Source organism: Canis aureus, chromosome 8 (assembly GCF_053574225.1).
Source record: "Canis aureus isolate CA01 chromosome 8, VMU_Caureus_v.1.0, whole genome shotgun sequence".
In the NCBI taxonomy this organism is placed as follows: Eukaryota; Metazoa; Chordata; class Mammalia; order Carnivora; family Canidae; genus Canis; species Canis aureus.
In genome coordinates this window covers 33,668,495-33,693,201 of record NC_135618.1, presented here as the reverse complement: position 1 = coordinate 33,693,201, position 24,707 = coordinate 33,668,495, and the positions used below count along the sequence as shown (strand labels likewise).

Here is a 24,707-nt window from a genome sequence, read left to right as displayed (position 1 = left end):
GATTCTTTTCTCAGTGCTTGACTGTGTGAAAACAAAGGGTGGTATATTTTATTCTTTTCAATTAAGAGGAATTTAAGGTCATGCTGCTCACTGACATGTGACTATGAGATTGAGAAGTACCCCAAATTACAAACATTCATTAAATCCTATGCATTTGGCATTCTCTTGTAAAAAATGACATTGTTCCGGATTTTAAAAATTTGGCCTAGTGCTGGAGAAGGCCATCTAGAGCAATAGTGACCTGCATGTGGCAGCATGCTACTAGTAGTCTGTGGAGGTGCCGCAGGACAGAGTGAGATTAAATCTGCACTTGCATTTACAGAAGAGATGACGGGGTAGTAATGTGTGAACCACGCTCTGGTGGCGAATAATGAAAGGATCAATCTAGAAGAGGGACCCGTGTCGGTTTTGTTCTAGGGAAACAGGTGCTATTATGTTGGCCAACATGCGCTGCCAGGAAACACCACTGCTTCTCTTGAACTCTGCTTTCCAGAGATGAAGACCATTTGTTCTTTTCTGATGAATGTGGATTGGCAGTTCACCATTCGTAGAACAGCTCTTAATTTTCCAACTTGTTGCCTCTCCCCTGCAAAATAGACTGACTTCCTTTAGTGTGCTCTCAGAGGTCTTATCTTAGTTTTTAAAAGCAATCACCCTTACCTCTTCCTCTTCTGAGCTTCCTTTCATGTACAGTCCCCACCCACATACCCATATACGTTGTACTCAAGTAGCTTTGCAGTTGGTCTCTGCAGAAAGGTCCGGCTAGGTGTAAAGTCCCCAGATATCATACCTATTTACTTATACCTCAGTGTCATGCTGAAAAGACATAAAGCACTCAATGCAGTTGAATGAGAATAGCACTGCATTCCTACCTTATAACCACTGTGTTCTCAATACCCTCTAGTCTCTGACTCTCCTCCTGGTGCCTCCTTCCTGCCTCCTACTTAGACTTATTCCTGTAAGTTCTATCTTTTATCATTTTCTGTCTACATTTCCTTCTATGATCGCCTTGTCCCATTGATTTGAAGTTTCCCCTCTGTATAATTGCTGTCTGCATTTGGGTTATGTGTTTGGATGGCCTATGTGATCACCCCCATCCTTGACTTTCCCCTATTCTTCAACTCCCATGCTCTTCTCTTCCTCACCCACTCCCCAGGCAAGCCCCTAGACTCTAGTGCCGTAATGTCTCCCAACATCCCAACATCGGTCCCCCCTCCTCCCTTACCATGACACAATTCTCTAATGATACTCTCACCTACCAAGCCTTGCCCACCTACAAGCCAGCTTGCACACTGATGCCAGTGTACTTCTTCTAAAGCACATACCCCCTTCACTGAAATCCCCTCACCAGTGATAAAGGGGCCACCTTTTACCTCTATGTCCCTCCTTCCTCCTTATGAGTCTAATGTTGTGTAGAAAGGCAGTGCCAAGCTCTGAAGTTGGAACATCTGAATTTGAACTCTGGTTCTGTCAATTGCTAGCTCTGTGATCATGGCGTGATCATTTAACTTCCTCACCTATAAAATGGGGACTGTGATGGGCGTACTGCAAAGGATCACTGTATGGATAATGAAATGCACAGAGCGGTGGGTGCACTAAGTGTAAGCCATTATTAGATTCTGCTTGTGTTTCCTATGTACAACCTACACTTTCATGCCCCTATGCCTTTCTTATGCTTTATTTTGTCTTCAGAATGTTCCCCTCCATTTCCATCTCTGTGTGTTCAAACCCACATTTTATATTCATGTGCCCCCCTTTCCATGTAGCTTTCAGGCAAACCCCTAATACTGAAACCACCCTTCCAATTTCCATAGCCTCTCCTCTGCACCTAACAGTATTTATTTAGTCTTTTCCATCTTGTATAAAATTATGTGCATACCTGTCTTTGCTCCAAAAAGATAGGGGGAAACGGGAACTGGTTTATGAATTTTTGCATTTTCCTAAGTGCCTAACCAAATTAATATTAGATGCTGTATTTGTTGAATAAATGAATGCATATTCTACTCGTTCATTTACCTTTTTTCTGATATGTGAGTACAGTATAGTTTTAGAATCTTGCCCAAACAAACATCTTCTCTTTGCTTGGTTATTTAATTGAACCCCACCCTTCCTCTTCTTTTTTCTGTCATTTCCCTTCCTCTGGCCCTTCCCCCTTTCCTGCTACACTTCCCCTCCCTCTTTCCCACTGCCCTGCTGCCCCTTCCCATTTTTTCTTTCTCTCCTTCCTCCTCTTCATCCTTTTCTTTAATTAATTCTTTAATTCACTTTGTGAAATTTGCCTTGGGCACAAAAGGATACTGTTTCTAGAGGGAAATATTTGCTGATAGTTTTTTGTTACTTTTCTTTGTCAAAAATAACTGAGCATGTAACATCCAGTCATAATGCTATTTACTCATCTCAACTACTGAGAAGAAGCAATTATTAAATAGTAAATAAAAATAAGCCCAATTTTTGGGCAAGAAGACAATCTCCCAAGAACTTTTTAATTACATGTTGTGATTGTTGCAGTGTGGGTTTTTTTAATGTATTTTTTTTTTGAGTTTGATTTGCCAACGTCTAGTATAACACCCAGTCCTCATCCCGTCAAGTGCCCCCCTCAGTGCCTGTCACCCCATTCCCCCCGCCCACCTCCCCTTCCACTACCACTTGTTTGTTTCACAGAGTTAGGAGTCTCTCATGTTCTGTCACCCTTTCTGATTTTTTCCATTCATTTTCTCTTCTTTCCCCTATGATCTCTTTCCCTATTTTTTATATTCCCCATATAAGTGAAACCATATAATATTTGTCCTTCTCCGATTGACTTACTTCTACTCAGCATAATACCCTCCAGTTCCAGTTTGAGTATAGTTGGTCTTTCTGCAAAAGGGAAACAATTGTAGGTTTAGTGTCATCTGATTTTGTGTGTGTGAAGTAAAACAGAATGTTACGTTGTTTCAGGTGTGCAACATAGTGTTTTGACAGGTCTGTATGTTCTGCTGTGCTCACCGCAAGTGTACAAGCGTAGCTACCATCTGCCACCATACAACACTGTTACAGTACCATTGACTGTACTCCCTATGCTGTACCTTCTGTTCTGGTGACTTACTCATTCCATAACTGGAAGCCTCTCTCTCCTACTCACCATCACCCATTTTGCTCATGCCCCTAACCCTAACCTCTTTCCCCTGGAAATGACCACTTCTCTGTATTTATGGGTTCTGCTTTTTGTTTATTCATTTTTTTTAGGTTCTGCATATAAGTGAAATCATATGGCATTTGTCTTTCTCTGTATGACATTGCATTTAGCATAATACCCTCCAGACCCACCCATGTTGTCACAGATGGCAAGATCACATCCAGTTTTTATGCTTTAGTAATATTTCATTGTATGCATATACCACATCTTCTTTGTTCATCTATCAAGAGACATTGGTTTGCTTTCGTATCTTGGCTATGGTAAATAAGGCTGCAGTAAACACAGGAGTGCATATGTCTTTTCAAAGTAGTGTTTTTGTTTTCTTTGGGTAAATATGAGTAATGGAATAACTGGATCATATGGTACTTGTATTTTTTAATCTTTTGAGGAAACTCAATACTGTTTTCCACAGTGGCTGTACCAATTTACATTCCCTGATGAAGTTTTTTAGAAGAGAATTTGACCAAAGATTTTTAAGAATAAATTCTTAAGCTTTTTTTTTTTTTTTTTTTTTGGTCTATTTGGCACTTAAGTTTTCCTTATTCTGCTTGTTTCTTCCCTCTTTTCTCATTTACAATGTCATTTTAACTTACAGTCCTTTCCTCCAACACCTTGACTGTCTAGTGTCACCTATCCTATCCTTTCTCCTAAATCTGAAAACCACCTAAAACTTCATATCATGTTTCCACAAGTCTTGAAATGCCTCCTATCTTGTTGGAGGAATGTTCTTAAGAGTTCTGTTAAAGATACCAATAGCAACCATTTAAATCCCATTTCTAATTAATTGTGAGCCTGCACAAAACCAGTGTATGTTCTTGTATTAGCGAATATAAAATAGATCAAATATGCGATTATCTCTATATTGGATTGAGGAATGTAAAGTTAACAAGATTGAATCATAGTTTAGAAAGTCAAACTTGAATTCTTATTTCATAATTACCATCTGAAACAAACAACATGTAAAGTTTAATAATTGTACAACCTCTCTGCTTCTGCTTTTCTTTCCTGAGCCATAGTAAATAACTTCATGTTTAGGACTGGATAAAACGTAACTTATTCTGAAGATTCTGAGTAATGACACTATGTACACAGCATTACGAGATTATCATTTGTAGTAAATGGGTTCTTAAATCTGTTATTTTTTCCCCCTAATTTAGGGTAGAAATTTAGCATCTGGAGAGGTTGGATTTTTTCCAAGTGATGCTGTCAAACCTTGCCCATGTGTAAGTATGAGGATTTTCTTTACATTTTTTTCTGGGTTTGATGCTTTAATTAATTGTGCAAGAATGTACAAAGGATATAGTCTTGTCCATAATTTTATTAAATTTTTTCTGGAGGGATTATATTTCAAGTTTGAATATATGGTCAATATTATTAAAATTCTAAAACCCTCATGATTCCGTTGTCAGAAAATATTTTTAAATGATATATACAAGGAGAAAATTGAACTTAGTAGAATTAACAAAATGGTCTACAAGATGTTAGAAAAAATAAAGCTACAGATTAGATGCATTTTCCCCTTTTCCCATAGAGGTGAGAATGGTAGGCTCTCATCTATTCCTAGTCATTTGGGGTTATAGAGAGATACTACACTTCAGCTAGTGTGTTTGAAAGCATAATAGCATGAAGTCCACAGATTCTTCAATCAAATCTCTAAATACATTTTTCTGTGCTTTCATTTGTCATTTTGTTTACTTAATGTCATAATGGCATTTTCTGAAAACATCAAACACATTAGCTAGAAACAAGGAGAATGAATGAGCATTTACTCAAATATTATGGAGGAGTGTAACATAAGATGTACTTTTTGGTGTTATATTAAATTTATAAATTTCTGTTTAAGGTGACATTATTTTATCATAAATTAGAGTTTAGGGTGGATTTTTCTATGAAACTTTTGAAGTTCTTGATTCAAAGTAAATGAGATTCCTATAGTAATATAATGGAGTTGATGGTTAAAAAAAAAGCCCTCATATTATCTTAATTGCTATATTTCAATCCTTCCTAGATTTACAAACTGGACATTCTTTTTTTTTTAAGATTTTATTTATTCATGAGAGACAGAGAGAGAGAGAGAGAGAGAGAGAGAGGTAGAGACACAGGCAGAGGGAGAAGCAGGCTCTATGCAGGGAGCCTGACGTGGGACTCCTGAGTCTCCAGGATCACACCCCACGCTACAGGTGGCGCCAAACTGCTGCGCCACTGGGGTTGCCCTGGACATTCTTTTTGATAGCAATGTCAGCCACCCTTGATTCAGAATGTAGTCTGTAGATTAATTTACTGTATGTATTGCAGCTTCGTTAATTTCAAAAGCAAATCAAATAAAAAAGAATTTGCTATTCTGTTCATTCTGTGATCTAATATCACCTGTTTTTATCTAGTAATCCTAGAAAATTGTTGAACTTTGATACCACTCTAATTATGTAAGGAAAATGAGTTTTTAGTTAGTTTTCTCTTATTTGTATGAACAAGATTCAGGCTTCCTATGCTTAAAGCAACGATATTTATATGTAGGCAGGAAGCAGGAGATTATACATTCTAACATTAGGTTGTTTGGGAACCTAAAGACATCAAATCAAGAATATCAAACATTTTATGTATAAAGTTCTATTATCTTTTTTACAGCCTCTTGAATATGGCATGAAATGAACATTTGAAATTTTATTTTTAGGAAAATTCTGGCACATAGCAGGTATTTAATACATTTTGTTGTATCAATGAACTAAAGGGTTAAGAAGCAAGGAAAGTTCCTAGCCGAACCTAAGTAATTAACAATAGTAGGTACTAATTGTATCAGCTTCTATTGAATGGTATTTGGTGACTCAGTTACTAGAAGGAAAAGTATGTTCAGAATTTTAAGCTCTAAGGAATTATAGAGGAACACATAATTATGGGTGGGAATACTAACTAAAAATGACTTTTGTAGCTCAAAGTTCATAAATAGTTATTAAAGTTTTAGTGGTGACTTACTAAAATTATAGATGCATTTGTTAGTTTAGGATAAGCTAGATAAAGGTAAGTAGGAGAGAGTGGAGGGGAGGATATGTTGAAGGGGTTTGGAAGATGGTATCTCTTGCCCCTGGGGTGTACTGTTTACCAGGGGTCCATGAGTTGTGCAGAATATTCCATTCTGAGCTCAAAAATTATTCTTTAGTATATGCTGTGCCAGTCTCTTTGAAAGTTCTGAGATACACAGATAGAAAGTTAGAACTGAGGAAAATGCAGAAGGAATATAAATGAGACCATTTCATTTTGGTAGTATGGTAACTGGAGACAAAGTCTGGAACTACAGCACAGAGCAAAGTTGGGTAACTCTGTGACTCAGGCGTCCTCAGTGGGTGAACAAGAAGAAAACAATTCCACAGAAGAAGATATGCCTATCTTCATCTTGGATCTGGGTTAGGAAGAAAAAAAGCAGTCTCCCCTAAAATTCCTAGCCTTAGATCCAAAAATCACCCAGGTGTGGGGCTGGAGTTCATACCAACTCTGTGACTGAAATAAGTCTAAGCTAGAAACCGTTTATAATGATTCCACATTGTGTTTACAATACAAATACAGTTTGTCTCTGGATTGGAGCCTCTTTGCACAAAGTCCTTAATGGACTTAAAGTCCTAGGGAATAGAAGTTCACAGTATGGGATCATCAAATTCATGATTAAACCATCTTAAGCAAACTTCAGAAAAAATAAAATTCATAATTACATACACAAAGACAGCAGATTGTGTAATTATCAGTTGCCAAGGTCAAATTTTTGTATTTAATATGGTTGAAGAAATAAAGAATAAAAGTCTAAGAACAGAACAAACCACTGTCCAAATTTCTTGCATCTATTTCACAAAGAATCAGAGTAAGTGAAATGAAAACTTTAATGGAAACATTACCTGACATATTAGATACAGTTGGGTAGAAAATTGGAAGACAAAGCTGAAGAAACTTCTCAGTAACTAATCTGGAGAGTCTAAGAAATGGAAATCTAACAGAGAATGGAGTGATAAAAGTTCAAATGCATGTTATTTAAGGAGCAAATAGAGATAGTGTGAAAAGACCATATTCAAATAAATAATGGCCAAGAATTTTCCAGAACTTCTGGGAGAACCAATCTCAAGAGTCAAGAAGACTATATAAAATTAATCAACACGTAGACACATTTTAGTTCATTTCAATGGCAGAACATCAAAAACAAGGAGAAAATACTAAAACCAACTTTAAGAAGAATACAGATTACCTATAAAGCGTTGATGATTTCACTCATAGCTAACAGTAGGAGTAACGGAGGCAACAAAAGTTTTCATTTCCAGTAATTGTCAAGTAGCCCCTATTGAATCAAGCCTCCACAGAAAACAATTACAGATTCTGGGCGAGGTATGAAAGCACCAGCTAAGAGAAGGGGTGGCGCTAGGTTAGTCGCTGGCTTAGGACCGCATCCTGGGCTGCACCATGTAGGGTAGCTAAAATTCAGATAGAAACCGCAGAGTATCACTAGCTTGAAGAAGCAGAGTTTGAAGGAAACACAAAGTAGAAGGAGAGGCAGGAAATCTCAGAAAGGCAAGTGTCAGGGAGGGAGGAACCTCAAGTTCTGTGTATAAACTTTGCCTCAGTTTGGCTGCATAGTGCCAACTCCCAAGTAGCTCAGTTTAGGCTAAAAGAACAAAACTGAGAATTCATCTGTCTCTCACTACAGGGGAGATAGTTTGCAGTTGGAGTTCAACCAAGTTAACTGCCTGCTTTAAGAAAAATCACACTCTTTGTAGAAGCATCACAGAATTCAGAGCTTCTACGGCGTATTATTCAAATTGTCTAAGATACTATCCCAAACTACTCAATATGTAAAGAAAGAGAAAAACACAAATTATACTCAAAAGAAAAAGCTGTCAAAGGAGAACAACCGTGAGATGTCCCAAATTATAGAATTAGGAGGAAAAGGTTTTTAACGTAGCTATGATAACTGTGCTCAAGGACATAAAGGAAAGTATGTTCATAATAAATGCACAGGAAACCTCAACAGAGAAATAGAACCAACTACTAAAAAGAACCAAATGGAGATTCTATAGTGTGAAACTTTGACATTTGAAGCAATAAGAATATGTTCAAAGTTTTGAAAGGAAATTAGTCAACTTAGGAATCTATCTTTCCTCCATAGGGATAAAGTAATGACATTCCTAGCCAAACACAGAAAGTTCACCTCTAACTATCCCATCTACCTCATATAAGATGCACTTCAGGAAGAAGCACATATCTTTTTTTTTTTTTTTAACGATTTTATTTATTCATGAGAGACACAGAGAGAGACAGAGACATAGGCAGAGGGAGAAGCAGAAGCAGGCTCCCTTTGCAGAGCGTGATGTGGGACTCGATCCCAGGAACTAAGATTATGACCTGAGCCAAAGGCAGACACTCAGCCACTGAGCCACCACCCACCCAGATGCCCCAGGAAGCATGTATCTTATATGTATTATTTTACATACATGCTTTATGTCCAGTCAGATATTTTTTAAAACCGTATGACCCTAGCCAAAATTTAACAATGTAAACAGCCTGTGATGAAGGTAGAAAACGGCATTAGGGAAAAATGGTCAAAGATGAGAATATATTCAAAGATAGGAAATTATACAGAAGAAAATTATCTATTGTCTTATATAAGAAAAGGGCCCAAAAAAAGAAGTGGGGAGGGCCCCATGACAGATGGAAAAAGATAGGATCCCACCCTCAGTATAGGGATCAGTGCTGAGAAGATAGTCCTAGAACTTCACCCGTCAGAACACACTCACCAAAGATATCCCTCACCTAAGAGCGAGAAAGCTCTAAAGGAACATCAGGATGAAACAGGCTGGGATACTGGCTCTGCTTTAGAATGTTATATACTCTTCATTTTTTTGTGAATCTGCAGCATTCCCTAGCCAAAGGAATCCATGGAATATGTTGAAGTTCTTTTCCCTTCTCTGTCCCCTCTATGTTGGTTTTGTTTCCTTTCTTGTGTTTGCTTTTTTGTTTCCACTCTCTAGGGAGAAAGATTGGTTTAGGAATAAGCATGCTTTTAAAGGTTAGGGAAGGAGGAATATTTTTCCATTAGATTTCAGAAGCATGTGTATCTTCTAAAGAGAAATTGTTGAAGATTGATGACTGTGAGAACAAAATGATGTAAAAAATATTTTCAGGATTTGAATGGATGTAATATACTCGAAGTGTTATTTTCTGTGTATCAGGATTTTACATGGTGGTGAAATTAAACATGTGTTCCATAGAATAAAAATATTTAAATACTGATAACTTTGGAAATGCTCTGACCAGAAAGATAATTTTATTATATATAACTATTAACCATTAACCTGGAAGTTCAAAAGAGTAACAACCCATTATGAAACCTGACAAAGCTGAGACAATTTTACATCGATCAGAACTGTGTTACAAATTAAAGGTAACCATATTTTTAATCACTTTATATGAAAAGGCCGAGGAATACTATGGGATATACGCATCCAAGACTCAGGTGATCCATGAAAAATTTCTAAATATGAAATAAACTGTCCATATTCCTTGTCTTTCCTTAGGAATTTATAAACTTTGTTCTCTTCTAATAGTATGTGTTTTGTTATTCTTGGAGTATTAGTATAGTATAATAGTATAGTATTAGTATTAGTATACCTTCTTTGGCTTTGTTCATTTTCTAGTTATAATCAACAGCTAGAAGTTTTCTTCTTTTTCTGCCTTTTTTTTGCATAGTAAGTGTAACGTTTTTCTCATGTGCAAAAGTTCCATAGGAGAAAAGGGGGAAATGAGTATTTCCCAAGGCTTTCCATCAATAGAAGGTTTGCCAGTTGGTAGATTTCAAAATTTGAGGTTAGAATTTGTGATACAAACTAAGAGTCTATATCCAGTATATATTGTTTATTTTGCCTGTTTTCTAGGAAAGCAGAGTCTAGTTGGTTGTCCTAACATTTTCATTTTAATTTTCTATGATAGGATTAAACTGCCTTGATAATAAAACCCAAAAGCTTCCAACTCATATTTTTCCTGTTATCTCTCCACTTGGAGGTACAGTGGCGGTAAAATGAATGAAAGAATGAATTAAAGTGAAATGAATTATTTTCTACTTATCTGACATATACTGTGATTCACTCTGTATAAAATTGCCAATGGATAGTTCCAGGACTGTACTATTTAGGGTTTTATAGAGCTGAGTCAGCTAAACTCAATTAATGATTGATTCCTAAAAGCTTCCCTTAAGTAAACTTAATCTATTTTTTGGCTTTTTATATCCTAGGTGCCCAAGCCAGTAGATTATTCTTGCCAACCCTGGTAAGTATTAAAAATGTTTATGTAGCTAAGTTGAAATACCATAACCTTAGCTCGAGGATGCCTTAAATGTGAGGGTAGTAAACTACAGTCCATTTCTATTTGTCCTGGCTAAAGGTGTTTTCAGATACAACAAAACACCATAATGAATTTATATATTGCTGACCTTTCCATAACTTCATCAAAGTGGTGTGTGTGTATGCATGTGTGTATGCTTGCACAAATTTGACTCTAAATTCAAAGCTTATAATAGCCACAGAAAGGAATAGGATGTAGGTAAATCGGTATCTTATATTTTGGAAGAGTAGATTTCATGAAACAGAGAAAAAAAATATATGATTCCATTGTTTAAAACTAAAAATAAGCCCAGAAACGATAGTAGATCCTAAATTGTAATATGAAAGGAGCAGAATGTATCCATGTCTAAAGTTTGGGGTCTCCATGGAGCCCACTTACCACTTAGAAGAGGCTAGTATTATCACTAATAGAAACAAGGAAGCAAAGGGGATAGTGATTATGACTTTTTAGACTTGATGAGTTTAAGAAGAAGTGATATGTTCAAACGGAAAAAAGTCTATTTTGGATCAAGGATAGTTATGATCATCCTATGATAATAACTAGTGTATACCAAGCACTTAACTATATGTTTAGTACCTCACATGTTTTATTTTCTTTTGTTTTCCAGCATCTCTATAAGGAAGGTTGTTATTATCACTACAGATGATGAAACAAAGGTTAAGGTTACACAAGTAGTAAGCAGTAGAGCTAGGATTCCAAGTTAGGCCATCTGTACATTGCCATATTGCCTCTCAAAATACAAAACGCAGGCTTATTTACTTATTTATATTTATTTCCCTGGATTTTATGTTTAGCTTCTCTTAAAATTACTGCATCTGTTTTATTTTCTGGATACGAAGTATATGCATACAAATTAGATATCAGTATATGTATATAAATAAGATTCTGAGAGTGTATAGTACTAGTTCAGTTTGCAGGTGTAGATAGAACATCCGAACTGTCTGATATTTTTAAAATATTCTGATCATTTTCTATTCTATAACCAAAGCATAGAAGATGCCTGATTGCTATAGGACTAAATTGTCCAAAGTATGGGATTGTCCCATCAGTCCTCTTGCTATCCCCAGCCACACGTCTGCCCTCTGTAGCTATTTAACCTGCTTTCTCCGACCTCCTCCCTGAGCTTGCTGAAGAAATTGTAGCAGGCTTGTGATAGAACCCGGGAAGCTTTGTAACATTTTTACTTAATTTAAGACAAATTTGAAGTCAGAGAACTACATGGAATTAAAAAGCCATGATCCTGACAGGAATTATATTTGGAGAATAGAGCTGATAGCATGAATAATCAAAGTGAACAACATCAGGAACTGTAAAATCATGAGAGTGTGGTGATTAGCTTCCTTTTCTATTCTTTTTACTATTTTTTACATAACTAGGCATAATAGTTACAAGGTAATGATTTTAGAGATAAATACTAATGCCACAAACTACGTGGGTTTTATGAAATAAAGTAATAAAATACCTGGGAACCATTCAGGGCACAGGAGATTAGTTTTTTAATACTACTTTAAAATGCACCCTTGCTGATATTCTAATTAAAATATGACCAGTTAGAATAGTATTGTTCCTCATGATAAAAAAAAAATCAAGGCGTTCAGGTCAGGGAAGAGCCTTGAATATGGGAACAGATAAAGATAATTCATAGTAAAATTGTTAAGTTACTTTTTTTCTTAAGCAACTTGAACAATTTATTCACACTTAGTTTCATGGGAAATGCTTTCTCTGTGAAACAAAATGGTCAAGTATGTCAGAATCTGGAAACTTCAGTTTTGGAAATTCTGAACTATTTAGAGAAAATGATGCTGAATGATGACATGTTTCTCAAGTCATTGAGAATTTGCCTATCCACTAACTGCATTGTCTGTTCATTACATCTCCATTTTAAAACAAGTTATTCTTGCAAGGTAAACTTTGCCTCTTGGGTAGGCCATGAAATAAAACAGAAAATCAAGATGATTATCTTCATTGGCCTGGGTATAGAATTCTAGGTAAGAAATTATTTTGCATCTTAGATTTTAAGGCATTGCTCTGTTGTCTTCTAACTTCCAACTCAATGCCATTCTGATTTCTTTCTTTCTTTCTTCTTCCTTTCTCTCTTTCCAAAGAACAAATTCACGCCTTTATTTATTTACTTTTCATTAAGTTTAAATCCTTTCAGGGTACAATATCACACAGATTCTATGGCCAATGGCTTTAGCAGGAAGATTGCTTTGGAATTTTGCACAAACCATGCCGCTGTTTCCATGAGCATGAGTTACATTTCCCCAGATTACTCTGGTTTTGTTCGGTTTGTCACCAGGAACCACTGTGTTGTTCTTGGCTTTGTACATAAGCACATCTCTGCTTGGATAGAATTCAGTTTCGTCTTGAGCATAAACACCTTCAATTATAAGAGAGCTGTGTGTTCCCTCTGGTTCTGGAGACCCTACTTGTAGACAGAAAAGATGGCCTTGGACCACAGCCTTCCAGACATATTTGTCCCTTTAGGAGTCCTCTTTCCAAGATGGCAGAAAGAGGCCATTCTGATTTCTGATTCTTTGTGTGTAATCTGATGGTGTGTGGAGGGTTGAGAGTGTGTGTATCATGAAGGCAGGGATGAAGCATGGGGCCTAAAACTGGGGAATTGTCTGAAAACCATATGAAGAACGGGATGCAGATGCCAGGGTTCCTAACCCATTTTCCAAGTAGTCAGACAATTTACTTTCCCCTACCTTAGCAGGAGACACTGGAGTTAGAAGGTATATTATGTGGAAAAATTGAGCCATGTGCGGCTTGCACTGAGAAAGAGCAATCCCATCAGATATTGAGGAAGATGCTATACTGCAGAGTAGTCAAATTAAGGAAAGTCTGCATACTGACTGATGATGATCCCCTGTCCCTTTGTATAGTTCAGTTCCAATACTGTGACAGCTGGGTCTCATACACACAGACTACCCTCTCATTGCATGCAGACAGGAATCTGGAAGATTTTTCTCTCAAGGAACTGAATAGACTCAGTTTTTTTTTTTTTTTTTTTTTAAGAAAAAACAACAACCTAAAATCCTAACATTTGGGTATTATCCAGCCCCATGAATCAGGTTCTTGCCAAATGATTATGTTCCTACCCATCGAGTCTACTTTGGTGCCCCCACCCCCGCAGAGATGCCTCTCTCCTAAATATAAACAAACAACAAATAACCACCAGACATTTGAGAAAAGCTGTGAACTAGAGAACAGAATAAATGGGGAAAACAAATGAGGACAATACAGACATTAGAAGGAGAAGAAAGATTTATTTTTAAAGCCTTTATATTCTCAGAATTAAGATATGACAATATACCTATGGAAGTGAGCTGGGTATTTTATGAAAGGGACAATCAGAAAACAAGAAAGAGCTCTTCTAAATTACGTACTAAGTAGTGGAGTTGGAAAACAAAGTCGAGCAAATCCTCCAGAAAATCAAAGAAATAATTTGATAATATGGGAGAAGAGATAGGGAAATTAGACAGTTGATCCAGGAGGTACAGCATTTGTTTAGTGGGAGTTCCAGAAAGAGAAAACAGAGTAGCAGTTATCAAAGAAATAAGGCAAAAGTTTCCTAGAACCAAAGGATATATGGCTCTAAATCAAAGATGCTGCTGAGAGCCCAGGACAATATGGAACTGAAACGTATGGCATATAACTGGAAGGCACATTTTCATGAAATTTTACAATATAGATAAAACAGTCTGAAAGCTTCCAGGGAGAAAAAGAAATCAGATCACATACAAAGAATCAGAATGGCACTCAGTTGCAAGTGATAAGACAATAGGGCAATGCTTCAAAATTTGAGAAGCAAAGTAATTTCTCACCTAGAATTCTATACGCAGGCAAATTCTGAATTAAGTATGAAGTAAAATAAAAGTATTTTTCTAGATGTGAGACTGAGTATTACAACCCATGTATCCATTTATTAGAAGCTGAAGGATGAGCTAATAAACCAACAAAGGAGATACAGAATCCAGGAAATGAGAAAAAAAGGGATATCCCAGGACTATATTAATTCATCAGGCTCAGAGAGCAAGTAGTATTGACTACACCAGGAGGATAGAGGGCTCAGAAGAAATGAATGCCTCCAAAGAACAAAATGGACAGGTTTAGTAAATGGTGTTGAGAAAGTACATTATTGAGGGGTTTATCATTCTCTTGGAGAATTTGGAGAGAATTTGTAAGACAGGCTTGAGCAAACAAAAACTTGAATTATTTTGTGGATGTCAGATGTTCTTTTTTGAATATGAAAACATGATAAAACCAGGCCAGATGATAGCTTGGCTTTGTAGAGGTTAAGGAAAGAAGAATGAGCCATGAAGGAATGGGCATGAATAGAAAATAAATGATTTTCCTTCCTGATGCCTAAAATCAATAAATTGTAGTTTGATTATATTATTTAGAAATATGCAAGCACAGATAAAAAAGATAAAATGCTTAAAATGGGACTTGGTACAGAAAGCTGATTAGATGGGGTAATGCTGCTTTTTCATTATTACAGTAGGAGTTGACTTTTAGAAACTATGTTCATGTGTTACTTTGATAAAAATGTATATGCTATACATTAATTGTGATAAGTGCCATGAAAGAGATGAAGGTACTGTAATAAGAATAATGGAGTGAGGTGTGAGATACAGGACAACATTGTTTGGCTGGGATGGTCAGAGAAGGTCACTCTAAGCTTGAGTGATGAGAAGGAATGTGAGGATTGGGTGAGCGTTTTCCAGGCAATAAAAGAATCTATGAGAAGATTCTTAACATCAAAAAGAGGCTGGTGAATTCCTGAACCTGAAAGAAGGCTGGAAACTAGTGAGAGATAAGATGGAAGAGTGATTATACTAGGTACTAATAGTTCATGGGTTATCATAAGTACTTTTATCTCAAGGTACCATCTGCATAAAATGCCCTTAGCTCTCCTTCTATATTTGGTGGACATCTCTCATATCTTTCTTCAATAAACTTGTATTTTAAACTAACATTTACTATAAATTAAAGGTGGGGGTATTCATACGGAGTTACCTAAGTCTATGTGTGAATTAGAGAATTTTCTGGTCTATTAATTCATGTTTTGAGAGAGCCAATCTAAACATAAAATTTTTCCCTTTAACTTTTATTGCCTAAAATCTCTATCATATTTTGCCAATAAATGTAAAACCTGTAAATGATGGAAAAGGGTCACTAAAGAGTATTTTAACATTGGAGTTGGGCCTCATATTAATGCTGTTGTTGTTATGGAATTTGGTATGTTTAAGATGGAGATAGTTTAGGAGGAACTGAATTTTATTATTGAAAATACCTACCTTTTAAAATTAAATTTTAACTACTACTAAGCTCTTAAGAAAATTGGTTAACAAAATTGTGGATCGTAAGAATTCATCCTGTATCTCCCAAAATAATTATTTAAAAATAATTTAAATTGTTACTGGAATTATCTTAAAAAGATGCTCAAAGTAGGTTTCATTTCATAGTATGTATAGAAAAGGTGAAATTTTAGAGGGTGTGTGTGTACACGTGTGTGTGTATGTCCTGTGCACAATAGTCCCTCCCTACAAGTCTTTTTCTTTTTTATTATTAAACTCACTGTAGATTTCTCTCTTAACCCAGTGCCTGCTCACTCCTCACTTTGCCCCATTTATTTATTTGATAAATATTCACTGGGTGCTTACTGAGTGTTAGGCACTGTTCACTTCACTGTTGCTAGCTTAGTAGAGCAGGACTTTTTTCTGCATTATTTTTTGAAGTCATGTAATTAGTTAGGATCGAAGTAAAAACAGCTTCAATCTGCCACTAAATTAAAATCTTGACAGAGACTTATTTTTAGCTTCTGTTGTGTTCCAGGTGTATTACCCAAATTTTCTTTTTTTTTTTTTTTTATTACCCAAATTTTCTATGTCATTGTTTCTTTCAGGTATGCTGGAGCAATGGAAAGATTGCAGGCAGAGACTGAACTTATTAATAGGGTAAATAGTACTTACCTTGTGAGGCACAGGACCAAAGAGTCAGGAGAATATGCAATTAGCATTAAGTAAGTAGGACAAGTACTTTTATAGAAATAGATTTCCTGTTTTCATAATTGCATAGACCATCTGACATGTATAACACTGAAGTTAAAAACCAAGGTTCTAATTGCAGCAGAAATAATGCATCTATCCAGACAGTTCATTAATACTTGAAAATATTTGTTAGAAAAACAGTGTTAAGTGTTATAGGCTGCTAATTGGCATATTAGATTTCTTTCATAACATTGTATTTTGGTAATTTGATATGTATATGCTCCTTGTTAATTCTAAATATGTATATTACTAGATTTTGTTTTATTTTATTTTGTTTTTCTGTACTCTCAAACTGAACTTACCCAATAAATTGGGCATAATGATTGGTCAAATCTAACCCCCCCTTCTCACTTCAAATATTGGTTGTATCTTCAACCAATCTAGTAAATATATTTTGCTAATTAGCTGTCACCAGTGTATTGGCATAGGTATATATTTTGTCTTTGGAATTAATTCCTATAATTTTATTGGGGCATGCCCTCTGGTAATTATTGATTTCTACTGATTAAAAACACATTTATATTCATACGTTATTCGTTGCCCACAGGTACAATAATGAAGCAAAGCACATCAAGATTTTAACAAGAGATGGCTTTTTTCACATTGCAGAAAATAGAAAATTTAAAAGTTTAATGGTAAGCATTGATTAGTTCTTTTCAATCTGTGGTCCTTATTTTGCTCTTATTAGAAAGATCAGTTTAATTCTATTGTTTTCTTGGAAATTTTGTGCATCGAAAAATTGTTTTTAAGAGAATCCTGTAATTTTGCAGTAGAATCCTGATAATTCTAGGAATTCCATTTAAGTTTTATATTGCCCTACTCCTATTTTTCACTGTAAATTAAGTTTGCAAGTTTTAGATAATACTTCAGACTCCACATTATTTATGATTCTTAGAACAATAGGCAAATTTAGTCAACCCTCAGTTATTTGTGTTTTGCCTTGTGTTTGAGTGACAGGGCAGATCTTTAACATGCATCTTTTCCCTTCTTCCTTCTGCCTCTAACTCCTCATTCCAACAGAGGAAGGTATTTTTAATAACAGAAAAACTAATTGGTAAAATACCTCTCACTAGGTTCATTTCATGCAAAATACAATATAAAGTCAAACAGAAAAGCTTTTTGGATTTTCTGCTATTTTAAATCATCTGTGGTATGATTCTGCATCATTACCTTGGACAATTAAGTATTAACAGGGTAACGTTTTTACCAAATAGTTGGTATTTCATAAGAATTTTATATTTAAATTGAAATAGTACATTGTTACCAAGTTGCTTCAAATAAACCAAGATTATTTTATTCTTACAATTAAAAAATTACCACTTAGTAGCTTCATTAGTTCATCGTATTATGAATGTCATAAAAACAGGCCATATATGGCATTATGTATGCATTGCTGACAGTAAAGTTCATATTTCTTTAAAAGTGGTCTCAAGTCTGTTTCTCAAGTTAGAGAGTTTCTTGAGATAATGAAGAATTTGGACACAGGATACAAGATACATTTGTAAGCATACTTCTAAGTACTTTGAGTAACATTGGGAAGGACCACTCATTGATTGAGCCATCAATCAAATGATACATACTGCATCCTCTGGAAAACATCTCAGAGCACTTTGCAGATGTTAAACATTAAAGTTAAAACTGAATGTAAGAGAGCCTTACGAAATAGGCCAGCTTGAAAGCCTTATCTAAAAATTCAGAACTGCTTCAAGACAGGGATTAGTGTTTTAAAGAAATAAGCATCTTGAGTTGAAAGGAAAGTCAGAAAACCTCTCTGAACGTAAATATCACATTCCCAATTCAAGAGTTTAGGATGGGCAGCAAAATCATGTCCCAGAAAATGTGAGCCCTGTCAAATTAGTAATCAGGATCTAGGCAGGATGTTGCTGGAAGAGGCTTACGTTCTGTTGGAACAAGCAGGCTGTGCACAGAGAACTGGACCTGAGGAGGTTTTTCCTAAAATGAAAACCTAGGAGGGAGGTGGCAAGTGGATGCACAAATAATGAATGACAGCCCCAGCTGAGACTTGATAAAAGCATGCACAAGGGGTCTCTCCATCGCTGCAAGACATATCAGCTTGAGCTTTCACCTCCATGGATGATAATGAGGCTGTTCCACGGTATTACAGTGAATGTGAGACTTAAAAAAAAAAATGCTGTAGGGCCAAAGATGACTGCCAGCTTTGCCAACTTTGAAAGTAACAAAAGGAACTCCCATCCGAGGAGACAAGCAAAGAGGATGAAAGGAATAGTCACTGGAAAGGGCCAATCAATTCAGCTTTGTGTCCCTTAGCTCAGCTCCAGAAAGTAAGCTAAGTTGAGAAGTGAAAAGCCAGTAAATACTTTACGACCTGGATTAATGAATATAGGTCCTCGAGTTCCTATCTACATATAAAGCTATGATTATAGCATAAGCCATAGCCCCCCCCCACCGCCCCCGAATTCTTAAATAATGTGTACAGAGAGCAGTGAAAGTTTCTGCAGTGATGTTCTCGAAAGGGAATTAAAAGTACTGTCGCAGAGCTAAAACAAGCTCCCCCTTTTGTATCGTATGTATAAAATATCATAAATGCCACTGCTAGAGATGCAGGCATATGTTTTTCCCTTCATATCTGGAGAAAAGCACCTTATGTAAGGAAGCACATAGCACAGCAGGTTAAATGGAAGAGATTCAGAATGCTTTTTAAGATTCTTTTTGTTAATTCGTTAAGAGAGAGAGAGAGCACTAGCCGGGGAGGGGCAGAGGGAGAGGGAGAAGCAGGCTCCCCTCTGAGCAGGGAGCCTGATGGGGTCTCCATCCCAGGACCCCAGGATCATGACCAGAGCCGAAGGCACACACTCAGCCTTCTGAGCCACGCAGGCGCCCCAGAGGGAATTTAGAATTAATAGCATAACTACAGTGAAACTAAAAAATATTAGCAAAATGATACAATAATTGTGGAAAAAAAGGAGCTAAATAACTCTGTCTTGGATAAAAAGTTTTGTCAGCTTTAACAGATAACTGTAAAAACTGCTAAAGAGACCATGGAACTAGTCTGGAGCTGCCCCTCCTCTTTGTTTCTGTTCATTTGTTGAACAGATTGATATTGAGTCCTTACCATATGAAACCATTATATTTTTGCAGAATTGAAAATGACTCCACTATTCTAAAGAAGCTTTCGAATTTGTAAATCCATGTGTAGCAAGAACTTCACAGTAGTGTTGTCTTTTAAACCTAAACTCTGAAGTGCCACCTGGGTACTTGATCAGAAGGAGTGGCTCCTCTTTTAGTAAGCAGCCCCTTTGGAAGGGAAGAGAGAATTAATAGGCACCTCTGACTTCACTCTGACAATGTAGGAGCTTCTTTAAATCAGGATTTTACAACTTCAAGGAGTTACCTTGTATCACGCTGGTGTCAAATAACACAGTTTCCAATATAAGTACCTAATGGTCTGTGCATTTGAGTTGTGTCCTCTCATTATGGGTGGTAAAATTATATGCTTCTTCCTATGAAACTTATTATAAGGGCCTGGAATTAAATTTCAATTTTGAAAGCATGTGAAATGGGAGCAAACTCCAGAACTTGTTTTAAATTAGCCAGTTTCTCAAAGAGAAGATTGACCTTAGGTGGTTATGACCTAAGCTTTTCCCCTTGGGTTTCAATAGCTTAGCTAATCAAAATCTTTGTTTTTCTTAGTCATTAAATTCAAATTCTAAATGAATTTCTATATCCAGATTACAAGGCATTAATTTTGTTCTAATTTTCATGTATGCCAGGCAATCCATGTCCAAATGCTGTTTATAAATCATCTCCATTGCCTGTTTCCTTGGTAATTGGAATGACTGACTCTCACTCATTATTTTTCAGAGAGACTTGAATTGTTGACACTGCTGTGTCAGTGTGAGATAAGGAAAGCTTAGCGATTTCTTTTGTTTAGAGTCTTCTTATTTACTTGTAGTACCTGAAGGTCAATGACTGCTAAAGCAGGGGTGGATTAGACTAAAATACAGAAAGCAGAAAAGGCATAAATTGGAAAAGACCCATGGTGGCACAATTTAATTCTACCCAGTTAGAGACATGAAGGAAGATTTACCTTCATAAGACTGTAAAAATGGAACTAAAATATCTTCCATGCTTAGTGAAGTGATAAAAGAGTATTTGCAGCTTACCAAGCTGCATGACCTTAGGCCTTAGAAAAATCATTTTTTCTCCCATAAAATTTGGAGATGGGTAGGTATGAAATGATCACCAAGTCCTTTTCAGTATGATAATTTTCTGGTTTCTAGCCAACTTCACATAAACCTTAATTCATACTAATCTATAATATAATGCATAAAATTCATACTATTTATAACAAAATTACACTTACGCTCAAAGTTACTGGTTTATAAGTTACTTTCAGATTTGTTTTTGTATTTTTGCTAAAGAACACATTTTACTTAGTTTAAATAAGACTAAAAGAACAACACTTTGATATCATTTGCGTTTGCATCAGCAACCATATATATGTGTACAGTTCTTGCAGAGACCTTAAAAAATTTTGCTTTTTATTTTTTAATTTTATTTTTTAAAGCATTAAATAAGTCTCTAGAATTTATTAGTCTGTAGAATTTAATTCTAGGCCTTGCCTTTGCAAACCATGTTAAAAATCACAATAATACAAGTGCCATATTCTTTTTATTGAAGCCATTTCGAGGATAGAAACTTCTATATGATATTTTAATTCTTTTTCTTTTGTTTTTAAGTTGGTCAGATTATAAATTCCTTTGCTTCATCAAAGACCCCCATAATCTGGGCTCAAAAAAGAAAGAAAGAAGAAATAGAGATAGGGAGAGATAGTTATAAAGTATGTAAAACCGTAGCATCTTAGATCTAGGAAAATAAAATTCTTGGTGCATCGTGGAAACTTAGCAAATGCTCCTTCCCTTTTGCCTCCATTGTTGTGTATTTACATTTGCCAGACATTACTTGCTAATAGTACAATGTAAGAGCACAAGCCTTGGAGACAGACGTCAGCTGTTCAACCTTGCACAAGTTGATTAGCATATCAGTGAGGACTAAGCCTCCTATTTTTATTGTGTGGAGATTGTGCAAAGCCATGTAATAGTCCTGGCGCATGGGATTGGTGATAATTATGATTATTCACATGTCCCAGGCACTCTAAATACATTCTTTACTATCATCTGTGAAATGATATATTATCCCTGTTTTACAGATATGGGAGTTGAAGAATCTCCATTTGCTTCATCCAGTGCGTCAGCCAAACCATGCTGGCTTTTTGTTTATGAATATGGCCGTTACTCAGTCCCCTCTTTCTAGTTTGATTGCTCTACTTAAGACTATCCTTCCCTCCTTCCTGGCGTCTGAAATTTTGCCTATTCTTCAAATTAAGACAAGCTACCGCCATTATGAACTGTTCCCTCATCCTCTCCACGGGGCTCACAAAAGGAAGTTCTCTCAGTCACCTTTGAACACCCATAACCCCTGACTTCCCTTCAAGAGTGAGCAGTCCTAGAAGGCAATAGCTTTATCTTCATAATCTTTGTGACCCCTGGAACTCCCCACACAATGCATTCTGCAACTCATCCAAGTTTAGTTGTAAATAATGTAAATCATAAATAATAGAAATCATTGATAATTCCTTTTTGCTTCTTTCGGGTGATTTTTGGCTCAGTTGATTTGTTTGGGAAACTTTGAACGTAACCACTGAATACCACTGAGTTGTTGACAGTGTGGTTTTTTAGAAGAAATGAGTTACTTTTATACTATTTGTTTTAAACAGTAATAAAAGTACCAAATAGGTTAAAAGTGATAATGCCTTTCGTTTCAGGTATTTCTAAGAAACATCATACCTATAGTACTCATCCAATAATGATATGCATTTTTCCATTATGAATTAATTATTATTTTCTACTTAAAATAGAAGGATTCAGATTTGTGCAGAATCTATTAAACCAACATCTGAAGAGAAATTGCCTGAAATTTTAGCATGAAAGACTGGTAGATGGTTATTCTATTAGGCTTGGATACATTTAAGGCAAATTAGATACAAGGGAGAAGGGAAAGTACTACATTATTGACCTGTATAGTAGCAGATGCTATGCAGAGCTATGGAGGGGCACTAATACTTCACTGTAAGCCAGAAAGAATGTCAGGTAGCATTTATGGTTTATCAATTTTGGTTCACCATGAAAAAGAACTTTTAGAATCAAGGTTGTTTTTCTGTTAGGTTGAAAGAAAATGCAGGAAACGAGAAATTGCTATATATTCAGGAAACAGCTGTTCTCTTTATTTTTGTTTAGAAAAGCAAGTATTTCATAAATAAGAACAATAATTACTGATCTGCAATTAAAGTTTAGTATGGTTTCTTTTCATTGGCTGCATCTGACTGAAGACTAACAGGATGCTCTCTATCCGTGAATAACAGTAGGAGGTAACTCACATTATCAGTGGCCAGCCCGAGTCACAAGGATGATTGTTAGGTGCCAGGTACATCCAGAGATTATCATTTATGTACCTGTCCATATACTTATGGAGAATTTCATATTATATCAACATCCTCCCCTTGTATATAATTATGTGTTCAAGGAGTTCATGTGTTTGAGAATAAAAGTATCCTTATCAAAAGTAATCTTTAATTCTTTCATCCTAAAGGAACTTGTGGAGTACTACAAGCATCATTCTCTGAAAGAAGGTTTCAGAACCTTGGATACGACCCTACAGTTTCCGTACAAGGAGCCCGAACATTCAGCTGGGCAGAGGGGTAATAGAGCAGGCAACAGCTGTGAGTACCGCAGTTCAGAATGCAATTTGCTACCACTTAAGGGTTGGAGGCACAGTAACATGAAACATCTTCATTCCAAATTTTGAAATAGAGCCCATTAATATGCTGCTCTGTGTAGCCAGGGCTTTTTGTGGAGCTAAGCAAAATCAGATGGACAAACAGAAATGTTTATGACTGTGTCTAGACATAGTTCTTTGTGCCTCATCAAAAGTTGTGTTTGTGTTTAGAAATCCATCAGAAGTGTAAAGGGTATGTGAATATGTAAGTTTTGTACTTTTCATGGATTTTTTTATAGTAGCCAAACTCTTTTTTAACTCATACCTGTTTGTACTCATAATGCTGTTTGAGTTAATGGTATCTTAGCAAGGCTGGTGTGCAGCCAGCCCATCTCACCTGGTATCCCAAATCTGCCTATGATCCTATTTTAATGATTAGTTTCAGAATTTTGAAATGGCTAAAGCCTGTTTCCTCTGATGGCCAGTGTTTACGAGTATATCTCAGTCACCTTCCTGCAGAATGAGCACCATGCCACAGCTAATCACAAAAGATTAGCACACCATCTAGAAGCATGTGATAGTTGGAGTGTGAGTTCAAGTCAAAACTTTTTCTCATCACTGTTTAATATCATATAATCTTCCCGGAGGTAGAGATGGCAAGTAAAGAGAACATTGTGATGAAAAACACCATGAATAAAGTGTGATTTTCTTCCCTTATGTTAATATCAATTTTTTTTAAGTAAAATTCTTTCGGAGGAGAAATGAATACAATTTTATTACTCTTAGAATCTTTAGTCTAAGCAAAACAGGAATATCTAGGGGTATTTGAAAAAAGAATTTGCTTTGTGTAAAATAACTTTAACTTTTTTTTTTCCCCTGAAAGCAGAAACTGAAAGGGAAACAGGTAACATTCAGGGCTCTAACAACATCAGTAAAATTTCATACTCTTGTGTATAAGTAAATATACAAGTAATTTGTCACATCAACTGACAGATTTTTTTATTTGAATAACTTAATAGCTGTTTTCTTCACAAGGATCAGTAATAAATGACTAAGCTTGTGTAATGAAAGTAGTCAGAGCACACTTTATTTTGAAACTTTAACACCTATTAAAAGTTATCTTTCTAGGGGCATTTGGCTGGCTCAGTTGGTTGAGCATCCAATTCTTGATCTCAGCTCAGGTTTTTTTTTTTTTTTTTTTTCAGCTCAGGTCTTGATCTCAGGGTTGGGAGTTCAGACCCTGCATTCTGCTCTATGCTGGGCCTACTTTTAAAAAGGAAAAAAAAAAGTTATCTTTCTGCTTTTCAGCCCAGTTGTACCCAATTATCTTAGATTCTCATTGAGAA

The 24,707-nt window shown here is 36.0% G+C and overlaps 1 protein-coding gene and 1 pseudogene across 4 annotated transcripts in view; one reads left to right on the top strand and one right to left on the bottom strand.

Annotated features, from left to right (window-relative positions):
• VAV3 (vav guanine nucleotide exchange factor 3) overlaps window positions 1–24,707 on the top strand; it is a 352,499-nt gene that overhangs the window by 306,671 nt on the left and 21,121 nt on the right. For all 4 annotated transcript variants that reach the window (XM_077905669.1, XM_077905668.1, XM_077905667.1 and 1 more), the window contains exons 21-25: window positions 4,333–4,398; window positions 10,437–10,471; window positions 16,461–16,577; window positions 17,153–17,240; window positions 23,236–23,365. In XM_077905669.1, the coding sequence (XP_077761795.1) occupies window positions 4,333–4,398; window positions 10,437–10,471; window positions 16,461–16,577; window positions 17,153–17,240; window positions 23,236–23,365 (436 nt within the window). The remainder of the gene's footprint in view (window positions 1–4,332; window positions 4,399–10,436; window positions 10,472–16,460; window positions 16,578–17,152; window positions 17,241–23,235; window positions 23,366–24,707) is intronic.
• Window positions 12,691–13,019, bottom strand: LOC144318583 (large ribosomal subunit protein eL33 pseudogene; annotated as a pseudogene).